This window comes from Vulpes lagopus, chromosome 15 (genome assembly GCF_018345385.1).
Source record: "Vulpes lagopus strain Blue_001 chromosome 15, ASM1834538v1, whole genome shotgun sequence".
NCBI classification, from domain to species: Eukaryota; Metazoa; Chordata; class Mammalia; order Carnivora; family Canidae; genus Vulpes; species Vulpes lagopus.
The window spans coordinates 22,820,491-22,835,000 of NC_054838.1; the positions used below are offsets into that span (position 1 = coordinate 22,820,491).

At 41.8% G+C, this 14,510-nt stretch overlaps 1 protein-coding gene across 1 annotated transcript; it reads right to left on the reverse strand.

The window, feature by feature from the left end:
• Positions 1-13,043: 13,043 nt before the first annotated feature.
• LOC121476076 (olfactory receptor 51H1-like) lies at positions 13,044-13,997 on the reverse strand. Its single transcript, XM_041729823.1, has one exon. The coding sequence runs from the start codon at positions 13,995-13,997 to the stop codon at positions 13,044-13,046; it is 954 nt and encodes a 317-aa protein (XP_041585757.1).
• Between the last annotated feature and the right edge of the window lie 513 nt (positions 13,998-14,510).

Consider the following 14,510-nt stretch of genomic DNA (forward strand, 5'->3'; position numbering starts at 1 on the left):
TGCGGAGAAAAGGGAACCCTCTTACACTGTTGGTGGGAATGTGAACTGGTGCAGCCACTCTGGAAAACTGTGTGGAGGTTCCTCAAAGAGTTAAAAATAGACCTGCCCTACGACCCAGCAATTGCACTGTTGGGGATTTACCCCAAAGATTCAGATGCAATGAAACGTCGGGACACCTGCACCCCGATGTTTCTATCAGCAATGGCCACAATAGCCAAACTGTGGAAGGAGCCTCGGTGTCCATCGAAAGATGAATGGATAAAGAAGATGTGGTTTATGTATACAATGGAATATTACTCAGCAATTAGAAACGACAAATACCCACCATTTGCTTCAACGTGGATGGAACTGGAGGGTATTATGCTGAGTGAAATAAGTCAATCGGAGAAGGACAAACAGTGTATGTTCTCATTCATTTGGGGAATATGAATAATAGTGAAAGGGAATATAAAGGAAGGGAAAAGAAATGTTGGGAAATATCAGGAAGGGAGACAGAACATAAAGACTCCTAACTCGGGGAAACGAACTAGGGGTGGTGGAAGGGGAGGAGGGCGGGTGTTGGAGGGGAATGGGTGACGGGCACTGAGGTGGACACTTGACGGGATGAGCACTGGGTGTTTTTCTGTATGTTGGTAAATTAAACACCAATAAAAGTTAATTAAAAAAAAAAAAAAAAAAAAAAAAAAAAAAAAAAAAAAAAAAAAAAGATAAATGGGTAAAGAAGATGTGGTCTATGTATACAATGGAATATTACTCAGCCATTAGAAACGACAAATACCCAACATTTTCTTCGAGGTGGATGGAACTGAAGGGTATTATGCTGAGTGAAGTAAGTCAATCCGAAAAGGACAAACATTATATGGTCTCATTCACTTACATATATTTTGTATGCATTATATACTTTGAAAACTATTTTAATTAAACTACTTTATAGAAAAAAAAACTAAAGAATTTAATAAAAGAAAACTATTTAATGCACACATTTACTATTTTCAGTGCTCTTCTTTCCTACCTGTAGATCTAAATTTTCATATAATATTTGTCTTCAACATGAAGAACTTCCTTTAGCATTTTTTTTATTAATTAACTTTTATTGGTGTTCAATTTACCAACATACAGAAAAACACCCAGTGCTCATCCCGTCAAGTGTCCACCTCAGTGCCCGTCACCCATTACCCTCCAACACCCGCCCTCCTCCCCACCACCCCTAGTTCGCTTCCCAGAGGTAGGAGTCTTTATGTTCTGTCTCCCTTCCTGATATTTCCCAACATTTCTTTTCCCTTCCTTTATATTCCCTTTCACCATTATTCATATTCCCCAAATGAATGAGAACATACACTGTATGTCCTTCTCCGATTGACTTATTTCACTCAGCATAATACCCTCCAGTTCCATCCACGATGAAGCAAATGGGTATTTGTCGTTTCTAATGGCTGAGTAATATTCCATTGTATACATAAACCACAACTTCTTTATCCATTCATCTTTCGATGGACACCGAGGCTCCTTCCACAGTTTGGCTATTGTGGCCATTGCTGATAGAAACATCGGGGTGCAGGTGTCCCGACGTTTCATTGCATCTGAATCTTTGGGGTAAATCCCCAACAGTGCAATTGCTGGGTCGTAGGGCAGGTCTATTTTTAACTCTTTGAGGAACCTCCACACAGTTTTCCAGAGTGGCTGCACCAGTTCACATTCCCACCAACAGTGTAAGAGGGTTCCCTTTTCTCCACATCCTCTCCAACATTTGTTGTTTCCTGCCTTGTTAATTTTCCCCATTCTCACTGGTGTGAGGTGGTATCTCATTGTGGTTTTGATTTGTATTTCCCTGATGGCAAGTGATGCAGAGCATTTTCTCATGTGCTTGTTGGCCATGTCCATGTCTTCCTCTGTGAGATTTCTCTTCATGTCTTTTGCCCATTTCATGATTGGATTGTTTGTTTCTTTGGTGTTGAGTTTAATAAGTTCTTTATAGATTTTGGAAACTAGCCCTTTATCTGATATGTCATTTGCAAATATCTTCTCCCATTCTGTAGGTTGTCTTTTAGTTTTGTTGACTGTATCCTTTGCTGTGCAAAAGCTTCTTATCTTGATGAAGTCCCAATAGTTCATTTTTGCTTTTGTTTCTTTTGCCTTTGTGGATGTATCTTGCAAGAAGTTACTGTGGCCAAGTTCAAAAAGGGTGTTGCCTGTGTTCTCCTCTAGGATTTTGATGGAATCTTGTCTCACATTTAGATCTCTCATCCATTTTGAGTTTATCTTTGTGTATGGTGAAAGAGAGTGGTCCAGTTTCATTCTTCTGCATGTGGATGTCCAATTTTCCCAACACCATTTATTGAAGAGACTGTCTTTCTTCCAATGGATAGTCTTTCCTCCTTTATCGAATATTAGATGACCGTACCTTTCAGGGTCCACTTCTGGGTTCTCTATTCTGTTCCATTGATCTATGTGTCTGTTTTTGTGCCAGTACCACACTGTCTTGATGACCACAGCTTTGTAGTACAACCTGAAATCTGGCATTGTGATGCCCCCAGCTATGGTTTTCTTTTTTAAAATTCCCCTGGCTATTCGGGGTCTTTTCTGATTCCACACAAATCTTAAAATAATTTGTTCTAACTCTCTGAAGAAAGTCCATGGTATTTTGATAGGGATTGCATTAAACGTATAAATTACCCTGGGTAACATTGACATTTTTACAATATTAATTCTGCCAATCCATGAGCATGGAATATTTTTCCATCTCTTTGTGTCTTCCTCAATTTCTTTCAGAAGTGTTCTATAGTTTTTAGGGTATAGATCTTTTACCTCTTTGGTTAGGTTTATTCCTAGGTATCTTATGCTTTTGGGTGCAATTGTAAATGGGATTGACTCCTTAATTTCTCTTTCTTCAGTCTCATTGTTAGTGTATAGAAATGCCATTGATTTCTGGGCATTGATTTTGTATCCTGCCACGCTACCAAATTGCTGTATGAGTTCTAGCAATCTTGGGGTGGAGGCTTTTGGGTTTTCTATGTAGAGTATCATGTCATCGGCGAAGAGGGAGAGTTTGACTTCTTCTTTGCCAATTTGAATGCCTTTAATGTCTTTTTGTTGTCTGATTGCTGAGGCGAGGACTTCCAGAACTATGTTGAACAGCAGTGGTGAGAGTGGACATCCCTGTCTCGTTCCTGATCTTAGGGGAAAGGCTCCCAGTGCTTCCCCATTGAGAATGATATTTGCTGTGGGCTTTTCGTAAATGGCTTTTAAGATGTCGAGGAAAGTTCCCTCTATCCCAACACTCTGAAGGGTTTTGATCAGGAATGGATGCTGTATTTTGTCAAATGCTTTCTCTGCATCTAATGAGAGTATCATATGGTTCTTGGTTTTTCTCTTGCGGATATGATGAATCACATTGATGGTTTTACGAGTGTTGAAACAGCCTTGTGTCCCAGGGATAAATCCTACTTGGTCATGGTGAATAATTTTCTTAATGTGTTGTTGGATCCTATTGGCTAGTATCTTGTTGAGAATTTTTGCATCCATGTTCATCAGGGATATTGGTCTGTAATTCTCCTTTTTGGTGGGGTCTTTGTCTGGTTTCGGAATTAAGGTGATGCTGGCCTCATAGAACGAATTTGGAAGTACTCCATCTCTTTCTGTCTTTCCAAACAGCTATAGTAGAATAGGTATGATTTCTTCTTTAAATGTTTGATAGAATTCCCCTGGGAAGCCATCTGGCCCTGGACTCTTGTGTCTTGGGAGGTTTTTGATGACTGCTTCAATTTCCTCCCTGGTTATTGGCCTGTTCAGGTTTTCTATTTCTTCCTGCTCCAGTTTTGGTAGTTTGTGGCTTTCCAGGAATGCGTCCATTTCTTCTAGATTTCCTAATTTATTGGCGTACAGCTGTTCATAATATGTTTTTAAAATCGTTTGTATTTCCTTGGTGTTGGTAGTGATGTCCCCTTTCTCATTCATGATTTTATTAATTTGAGTCTTCTCTCTCTTCTTTTTAATAAGGTTGGCTAATGGCTTATCTATCTTATTAATTCTTTCAAAGAACCAACTCCTGGTTCTGTTGATCTGTTCCACAGTTCTTTTGGTCTTGATATCATTGAGTTCTGCTCGAATTTTAATTAACTCTCTTCTTCTGCTGGGGGTGGGGTCTATTTGTTGCTTTTTCTCTAGTTCCTTTATGTGTAAGGTGAGCTTTTGAATTTGAGATCTTTCCAGTTTTTGAATGGATGCTTGTATTGCGATGTATTTCCCCCTCAGGACTGCTTTTGCTGCATCCCAAAGATTTTGAACGGTTGTATCTTCATTCTCATTAGTTTCCATGAATCTTTTTAATTCTTCCTTAATTTCCTGGTTGACCTTTTCATCTTTTAGCAGGATGGTCCTTAACCTCCACGTGTTTGTGGTCCTTCCATACTTCTTGTGATTAAGTTCTAATTTCAAGGCATTATGGTCTGAGAATATACAGGGGACTATCCCGATCTTTTGGTATAGGTTCAGACCCGATTTGTGACCCAGTATGTGGTCTATTCTGGAGAAAGTTCCATGTGCACTTGAGAAGAATGTGTATTCAGTTGGATTTGGATGTAAAGTTCTGTAGATATCTGTGAAATCCATGTGGTCCAGTGTATCATTTAAAGCTCTCGTTTCTTTGGAGATGTTGTGCTTAGAAGACCTATCCAGGGTAGAAAGAGCTAGATTGAAGTCACCAAGTATAAGTGTATTATTATCAAGGTATTTCTTGAGTTTGGTTATTAATTGGTTTAAATATTTGGCAGCTCCCACATTCGGGGCATATATATTGAGGATTGTGAAGTCCTCTTGTTGGATAGATCCTTTGAGTATGAGATAGTGTCCCTCTTCATCTCTCACTATAGTCTTCGGGGTAAATTTTAATTTATCTGATATAAGGATGGCAACCCCTGCTTTCTTTTGAGGACCATTTGAATGGTAAATGGTTCTCCAACCTTTTATTTTCAGGTTGTAGGTGTCCTTCTGTCTAAAATGAGTCTCTTGTAGACAGCAAATAGATGGGTCCTGCTTTTTTATCCAGTCTGAAACCCTGCGCCTTTTGATGGGGTCATTAAGCCCGTTCACATTCAGAGTTACTATTGATAGATATGAGTTTAGTGTCATCATATCTATTCAGTCCTTGTTTTTGTGGATTGTTCCACTGAACTTCTTCTTAAAGGGGAATTTTAAGAGTCCCCCTTAAAATTTCTTGCAGAGCTGGTTTGGAGGTTACATATTCTTTCAGTTCCTGCCTGTCTTGGAAGCTCTTTATCTCTCCTTCCATTTTGAATGAAAGCCTTGCTGGGTAAAGTATTCTTGGTTGCATGTTCTTCTCATTTAGGACCCTGAATATATCCTGCCAGCCCTTTCTGGCCTGCCAGGTCTCTGTGGAGAGGTCTGCTGTTACCCTAATATTCCTCCCCATAAAAGTCAGGGACTTTTTTTCTCTTGCTGCTTTAAGGATCTTCTCCTTATCTTTGGAATTTGCAAGCTTCACTATTAAATGTCGAGGTGTTGAACGGTTTTTGTTGATTTTAGGGGGGGATCTCTCTATTTCCTGGATCTGAATGCCTGTTTCCCTTCCCAGATTCGGAAAGTTTTCAGCTAGGATTTGTTCAAATACATATTCTGTCCCTCTGTCCCTTTCCGCGCCCTCAGGAACCCCAATTAAACGTAGGTTTTTCTTCCTCAGGCTGTCATTTATTTCCCTTAATCTATCCTCATGGTCTTTTAATTGCCTGTCTCTTTTTTCCTCAGTTTCCCTTTTTTGCCATCAACTTGTCTTCTATGTCACTCACTCGTTCTTCCACCTCGTCAAGCCTCGTTGTTAGGACTTCTAGCTTGGATTGCATCTCATTTAATTGATTTTTAATTTCTGCCTGATTGGATCTAAATTCTGCAGTCATGAAGTCTCTTGAGTCCTTTATGGTTTTTTCTAGAGCCACCAGTAGCTGTAAAATAGTGCTTCTGAATTGGCTTTCTGACATTGAATTGTAATCCATATTTTGTAACTCTGTGGGAGAGTGGGCTGTTTCTGATTCTTTTTTTTGAGGTGAGGTTTTCCTTCTAGTCATTTTGCTCAGTGCAGAGTGGCCAAAAACAAGTTGTATTGTGAAAAGGAGAAAAAGAGAGAGAAGGAAAGAAAAGAGAAAAAGAAAAAAGAGAAAGAAGAAAAAAAAGGGGGAAAAGAGAAGAAAAAGAAAGAAAAAGAAAGAAAGGAGAAAAAAGAAAAAAAGGGGGGGGTGGGGGAAGCAATCAGAAATCAAGAAGAAAGAGAGAAAAAAAAAGCACAAAACAAAACAAAAAAAAAAAAACAAAAACAAAAACAAAAAAACAAAAAAAAAAAAAACCACGGGGGAGTATCTTCCGATTCTGTGTACTTTAAGTCCCTTGACTTCCCTTGGAACTGGTCCGTCTCGCTGGTCTTCTGGGGGAGGGGCCTGCTGTGCTGATTCTCAGGTGTTAGCACTTGGGGGAGCTGCTCTGCCCCTGCCTGGTGCAGGGCTCGGTGGGGGTTGTTCACCCCGTGAGGCCCCGGGAGGAAGCCACAGTGGCGGGGCAGCTCTGGGACCCTGGAGTCAGCTCCCGCAGTAGCTCCGGGGCTCTCCTTCTGCAGGGCCTGGAGGCTCCGGGGCGGGGCCGCTGATCTGCTCAGTTCCAGGCATGAGCGTCCTTGCTGTCCTGGGCCCTCCCGGCCTCTGCCTGTTCCGGGGGAGGCCGGATCCTGGGCTGTGTCCCGGCGCCCTGTGCTCCGGCGCCTGCGCTGTTGGATTCGCGCTCCTGGCGGTGCAGCCCCCTCCGCGGAGCCGCCGCCCGAGCCCCTCCGAGCTGTTCCCGGAGCCGCGCAGCCCCCTCCGCGGAGCCGCCGCCCGAGCCCCTCCGAGCTGCTCCGGGCCCCGCCGAGCGCTGCAGCCCTTAGGGAGCTCGGCGCATCTCCCGGGGCGCAGTTCCTCTGTTACTGTCCCAGGGAGCCCGAGGGCGTCCCCGCCTTTCTGGGGATCCTGCTCCAATTCCCGGGGAGCCCCTTTCCGCGGGGAAGGTCGGTGCAGCTCCTGCTCCTCCGGGACGGGGCTCTCCTGTCCTGGGGACACTCGCCCCGGCCTCAGCCCGGCTCCTCGCGGGGCCCCTCCCCCTTGGAGGCCTTTTGTTCCTTTATTTCTTTTTCCCCGTCTTCCTACCTTGATAGAAGCGCGAACTCTTCTCACTGTAGCATTCCAGCTGGTCTCTCTTTAAATCTCAGGCCGAATTCGTAGGTTTTCAGGATGATTGGATGGTTTTCTAGGTGATTTGTTGAGGACAGGTGACTTGGAGACCCTGCTCTGCCGCCATCTTGCCCCTCCCCCCTTTAGCATTTTTGTAGTATAAATTTGTTGGAAAGAAATTTTCGCAGCTTTTATCTGAAAATATTCTTACTTAAAATGTATTTTTGAATAAAAAATTTTTTGCTAGCTATAGAATTCTAGATTGACAGTATTATTTTTCCTTTTAGCACTTTAAATATATTGGCCCTTTATTTTTGACCCTATTTTTTTATGAAAATCAGTCATCATTATTACCATATATGCATCTTTTTCCAGAAACTTTGGTTACATTTATTTCTTTATATTTAGTTTCCATCAGTTTGACTTTGGGTCAATGTATAATTTTCTTTTTTATTGATTTTGCTTGTGACTCTGAATATACTGGGTCTGTGGGTTAATTTTATAATTTTGTGATAAAATTTCAAAAATGTTTTTAATTATTTCACCAAGTATTTTTCTGACCCATTCTTCTCCTTCTGGGACTTCAATCACCTAAGTGTAAGACTACTTGATAGAGACCCAAATATCATTCCTTTTTTTTTTTTCATTCCATTTTTTTAAACTCTTTTTTCTCTGTTTCTATTAACTGGTTAATAGAATACTGGATAATTTTTATTGATTTGATCTTCAAGTTCTTGATCCTTCCTTTTGCATTGTCCAGTCTGATGTTATTCCCAACAATGATTTTACTTCAGCTATATTTTCAGATCTAGAATTTAATTCTTTTATGCAATTACTAAATTTCCCCTTAAATCCCCTTATCCTCATGAGGTAATCAGGAGAACCACTGGATCTGGGCAATCAGGGGCTCCTCACCTCCTCCCTTGTCCTTGAGATGTATGTTCTGCCTGCCATTCTCACACTGGGAGCTGTTCCAAGGACATACCCTTGATATGTACAATAATTTTCCAGTGTATAAGTAGACATTGTAAATGATATATTGAAAAATCTCTGGCCCTGTTATCTTGCTTTGAGGAGTTCTTAGTTTTTGTTGAGCAGGTATAGTTAACTTATTGATGGGTCGACCATTTTAAGAGGTTTAACTTTAGGCTTTCAGATTTTATTATTTCATTTTTTTCTCTTGTTCCAAGATCAAAGCCCTTAGAATGTGGATGTAATATTAAGGCACAGATTTTCTGAAGGTTTAAAGTCTCAAGTGTTACCAATTGTTCTCAACCTAGGAAGACACAGTTTGATATTTTAGTTTCACTAACAACAGGAAATTGCTGATATCAGGGATGCTATCCTATTTAACCTATTGTACAGTTACTTTCTTAGTTGTAGTCTCTCTGACCTTGTAATACAGGAAAAATTATACCTGGTGACCAGGATCACTGCACACACTCTTCCTTCATTCTTGTCCAGCTGGTTCATCATAACATGTACTGCTCTATTGTCTCATCTTCTCCTTAGGGCCACCTGTCCTTCTCACTCAACGGTTTACTTTAGTGTGTTTTAGTTTCTTTGTCCTTTCTGATATCCACTATTTAAGCATTCTCCCAGCAGGGTTAGAGGTCCAAGCCTTTCTAATGACACTGCTTTTCTCTATTTTATAACTCCAGTAGGCCTGGGGGCCAACATTCTACCCTATTCAGATGACTGATTAGATGGGATTAAGCAAGTTATTGCTATTAAAATTCTTTGAAGCAATGAATAGATGTAAAATGATTGCCTGGACCATCTGAAGAGTCTGAAGACAAAAAAAAAAAGTCTGAAGACAGACACTAAATGCTTGGTGGCTAGAAACAGGAGAATGTCTATGTGAAATGGGTCAGGACAATCCATTAAGTTTTTCTAAGAAATAGAGACAGTTGTTGGTCTTAAGATTGGTATGCAGAGCCCGAGCCACCCTAGAATACAAGTCAGAAGAGGAAAAGACAGCAAAGAAGGGAAGCAACTGATGAACTAAGAATTATGAATTAACATAATTTATTATGTTAATACAATATCTCTCAACTGGTACTCAGACTTCTGGGATTCTTGGTAGGGGAAATAAGAGGTACACCACATTCATACCTTCTACAATTTTCTTTGCATGTAAGTTATCTCCTTCTAGAAGCAAATACTATATTTCTCCACCTACATTGTTCTAAGGTATACCCTGGTTTGGAAGTGCTGAAATAGATCTTGAAGAGAGCAAGAAACTTCTTGCAAAGCACCGGCTTCAAATAAGGTCACGTCATGATTCCCAGGCAGAGAAACTGTCCTTTTCTTGCTAGGGGAAAAGAAGTGCTTCTGCCAGCCTGGAAAGTTAAGAAAATATTGAAGATACAGTATTTTTAGGTTCATTCACTGAAATGCCTCTTTTTGGCTGGTAAGGTCCAATACTTTTTGTATTAGGAAATTTACCTTGGTGTAGATGACTTACTGAAACTCTACATTCAGTCATCTTTATATTTCTGCCAGCCTTAAAATCCAATCCTGGGTCTTATTTTCAGTAGTCTGTATTCTGGCTGCAGGAAATTAGAGTCCCTCTTAAAGCTACCATAGAGGACCTCTGCCTTTTACTGGTCTAGGCCAGAAATAAGATTTTTTTTAACTCTAATTTTCTGCATAGGTGGGACATAGTCTTCTTAGCCTAAAGATTAGGAGCAGGAGCTTTAGATACATGTACAAAGACTTTTTTAAAACTAATTACAAAATCTAAAAACATGTATATATATATAAATCTGATAATCTTTAAACTGGGCAAACTAGTAGCAAAGCTTTCTAGAAGTCACCTTAGGACTCCACCTGTGTCAGGCTCAGATATTTCAGTAGTTATCAGGTCTGCAGAGCAGAGGAAAACATTACTGGTGGAACATGCTGGGATGTCTGTATCCTGAAGGTAAAATAGTAGAGACACAGACTACCCCAGATCTCTTCTAGCTCTTAATGTCAGTGGAGCCATGGAATGTAAGAATGGTTGTGCATGGTGAAAGCAAATAAAATGAAAGAAGTCTCCAAGTTCAGCATTGCTGTTGAGAAAAGGTAAAAATGACAAAGCCAAGGGACCCCTACAATCATAGATTGGATGTCTAATATCCAAGCTTAATTCTGCTAACCCTCTGAATAGGACTTTTCCAGCTTTGAGGCCTGTATACATTTTTTGCTTTAACTGCTTGTGATCCTGAACACTCATGTCACCTGAGGGTTTCTAATAGAGGGTTTCTTTTTTTAAGATTTTATATATTTATTCATGAGAGACACACATGGGGGGGGCAGAGACATAGGCAGAGGGAGAAGCAGGCTCCATGCAGGGAGCCCAACACGGCACTGGATCCCGGGACCCCAGGATCACGCCCTGGGCCAAAGGCAGGCACTAAACCGCTGAGCCACCCAGGGATCCCCTAATAGAGAGTTTCTAATAGAGATCAGAACCTTCCTATTATTGGTATAGAGGGTAAAAAGGGCAGAGGGGCCTGGATAACAGAGTTCTTCAATACAAGATTTGCGGACCTGATGAGAAACTTTGTCATATAGCACAAGCTATCTTTTTAAACTACCTCTTCTTCAAAAGTAGCCTGTCAAACTAGACTTACTGAAGCCTTTGGTAGCTACTACTAGACACAATATTCTAAAATGATAACTAAACTTGTCTTTTGTTATCCTTGCTTCTTGACCTCTGTGGGCAGGATCTGTTACCGTCAGACATACAGGGTTGGTAGTGGCCTCCTCCTAGTTACTGATAAGCACAGGGATCTGAGTTCCTTAGAATCTATGCTACAGTGATCACGTAAATACATCTAATAGGGGAAATGACCTTCCAGCTGGAACTACATGTATTGGTTTCATAGCTCCGCACCCTGCCTCCTGCCTCTGAGTTCCTCATTCTTTCTTAGTTCATGAAAATAATACATAGAAATTATGACAATCATTAAATTACCAATTATCTGAATGGCTATGGATAGAAGCAAGAAGTTCCAAATAGCTCGATTATGGCTTTTTCCATTAAATTTGAGTGGTGGTTTCCCACCAGGAATATCCCTATTTCAGTTCTCCATGAAATGTTTGGTTATTTTAGAGCTGAACAGGCCAAGGGCAATGCTAGTGCTGAAGTGGGACACCCTTCAGTTTATGGGTAAATTTCTTCTGGAAATTTGCAAACAGCTTTGGGAAAATCTCCACAAAAAACGTAAGCTCCTCTCTGAGCGGTATTCTTGGAAACAACCTTCTTGATCATGGGATATAGAGTCAGACCTTATCTCCAAGGCCTCTGACATCCATCCTCACCTCATTCCATCACAGTTTACTAACTGCTCATTACCCCCCACAGGCCTGAGACATTCAGATCTTTTAGTCTTTTCTTTTCCTGAGGATTAGCCATCAATTTCTTTTGTCATTTGTCTTCCCTACTCATTTATTCAACAATATATATTAATCATCTATTATATGGTAGGCACTGCTCTTGGACCTAGGGATACATCAGTGAAAAGAATAGTCCCCAAACTTCTGGCTTCATGGAATTTATAATCTAGCAGATCCACCTACCTTGGAAGTGATTGGGCTATTCCACTTTTACGATTTTGGGGGGGGTTTTTTGTTTGTTTAAATTCAATGAGCCAACATATAGTACATACTTAGTTTCCTATGTAGTATTCAATAATTCATCAGTTGCTTATAATACCCAGTGTTCATCACATCACATGCCACCTTTACCATTGGTGCTTGAGAAACCAGTGCTATCCAGAAGTTCTACTGAGCAGCTTTCCCAGGTTTAACAGTACCAAAATTCAAGCTCAAAGCAGAGATGCAAAAAAAAAAAAAAAAGCAGAGATGCACCTGAAGAGAATTAAGAGAAAACTATAGCTCCCCAGGCAGCACATAAGTGCTAGATAAATCAGCATATGCAGTATCATCCTGTGTGTTTCCCACTATCCACCCCCACCCTTTGTCTATTTCTTGATTTGTGAGCTGGTTAATATTGAATTTGGGAGAAAGCCAGTGTTAGGGTGAATATAGTTTACTTCTACCTAACCTTATATATAATAGGAATATGGTTCTTCCATTTGCTTCAACGTGGATGGAACTGGAGGGTATTATGCTGAGTGAAATAAGTCAATCGGAGAAGGACAAACATTATATGTTCTCATTCATTTGGGGAATATAAATAATAGTGAAAGGGAATAGAAGGGAAGGGAGAAGAAATGAGTAGGAAATATCAGAAAGGGAGACAGAACATAAAGACTCCTAACTCTGGGAAATGAACTAGGGGTGGTGGAAGGGGAGGAGGGCGGGGGGTGGGGGTGAATGGGTGACGGGCACTGAGGGGGGCACTTGACAGGATGAGCACTGGGTGGTCTTCTGTATGTTGGCAAATTGAACACCAATAAAAAAAATTATTATTAAAAAATAAGGGATATAGTTCTTCTGTAGGCTTAGAAATGAAATCGGGGGAAGGGAATCCAGTGGGGAAAAGGAGAGAGGTGCCTGCACAAATGGGTACACACACACATCCTCTCAGTTGCTATGGCTAAGTCCCCAAGGAAAGGAGATATCACTGTATTTAAGTCTGAAATAGTTTGGCTCTAATCAGACAGAGCAATGAGTGGTTTTTAAGGTGATACTTAAATATACTTTTCAATGGTCTCAATTCCTCAAAATTGTAATTATAGAAGCTGATAGTGCCTCACAAAGGCTCAACAGTAAAACCTGAATCATTCAAACCTTAAGAATTAACTATCCATCACTAATTCTACCCCACTCCAAGAACCAGATTGTCCCCAGAGAAGTCTTGTGCCTCTGGATCCTTCTGCTCTTCTAGGAGACGTCAACCCTCTTCCGTTGGAAGCGCTTTAGGAGGCCCTGACGTATCTGCTTAGACTTGATGCAGTAAACAATAGGGTTCATGAAAGGTGGGACCAAGAAGTGCAGGTTGGCCATGAGCACTGCCAGAGCAGGGTAGTTGTGCTTCTCTACCCGGTGTAACACAGATAGCCCCAGTTTGGGCAAATAAAAGATGAGAACAATGCAGAGATGTGAGACACACGTGTTAAGTGCCTTGAGCCTTTCCCCAGGTGATGCAATGCTCACCACTGTTCGTAGGATCAGGGCATATGAGAGCACAATGAGGAAGGAGTCAAGGCCTAGTGAGAAGAGAATGGAGACTAGGCCAACCAAGCTGTTTATCTGGGTGTCTGAGCAGGCCAGTCCCACAAGGTCACAGTGCAGGCAGTAGCAGTGAGAGAGTACGCTGATCTGGGGAAAAAGCAGACGACGCAGGAGGATGGGTCCTGGGAGATTGAGCAAGACAGCCCTCACAAGGATGGCAGCTCCCATTCTGGCCATGGCTGAGTGAGTCAGAATTGTGGCATAGTGCAGAGGTTCCCGGATGGCAACAAAACGATCAAAGGCCATGGCCAGTAGTACACCAGATTCCACATAGGTGAAGGCATGGATGAAGAACATTTGTGCTGCACAGATATCAAAGGGAAGCTCACGAGCATTCAGCCAGAAGAGCCACATCATCGTGGGGAAGGTAGAGGCACTGAGTCCCAGATCAGAGGCTGCCAACATAGATAGGAAAAAATACATGGGTTCATGTAAGGCTGGATCTGTACGAATCAGGAGAAGGATGATACTGTTACCCAGGATGGAAACCACACAGGTGAGGTTGACGGGGATGGAAACCCAATGATGAGAGGCCTCCAGGCCTGGAAAGCCAGTGAGGAGGAACGTAGAGTGACCAGAAGTGCTGGTGTTGCAGGAGAACATAGTGATTCCAGGAGGGAGTTGTCCACTCTGCAAGTAAGAGAAGAGGCAATCCATTCATTTGATCATCACTTATAAAGTCCCTACTAAGTGTGGGATGGAAAGGAAGGCCTGCCCTACAATCCTTTCTTAGGCCATTAAAGAAACCTCATTCCCCTTAGAAGCCCCAATCCCTTCATGGCTAATTTAGGTGACAATGAGTACATTTTAAGAGTTGATCTCGGGGGGGAGGGGCAAGATGGCGGAGGAGTAGGGCCTCCAGGTCACCTGTCCTCAGCAAATTACCTAGAAAACCATCCAATCATCCTGAAAACCTACGAATTCGGCCTGAGATTTAAAGAGAGACCAGCTGGAACGCTACAGTGAGAAGAGTTCGCGCTTCTATCAAGGTAGGAAGACGGGGAAAAAGAAATAAAGAAACAAAAGGCCTCCAAGGGGGAGGAACCCCGCGAGGAGCCAGGCTGAGGCCGGGGCGAGTGTCCCCAGGACAGGAGAGCCCCGTCCCGGAGGAGCAGG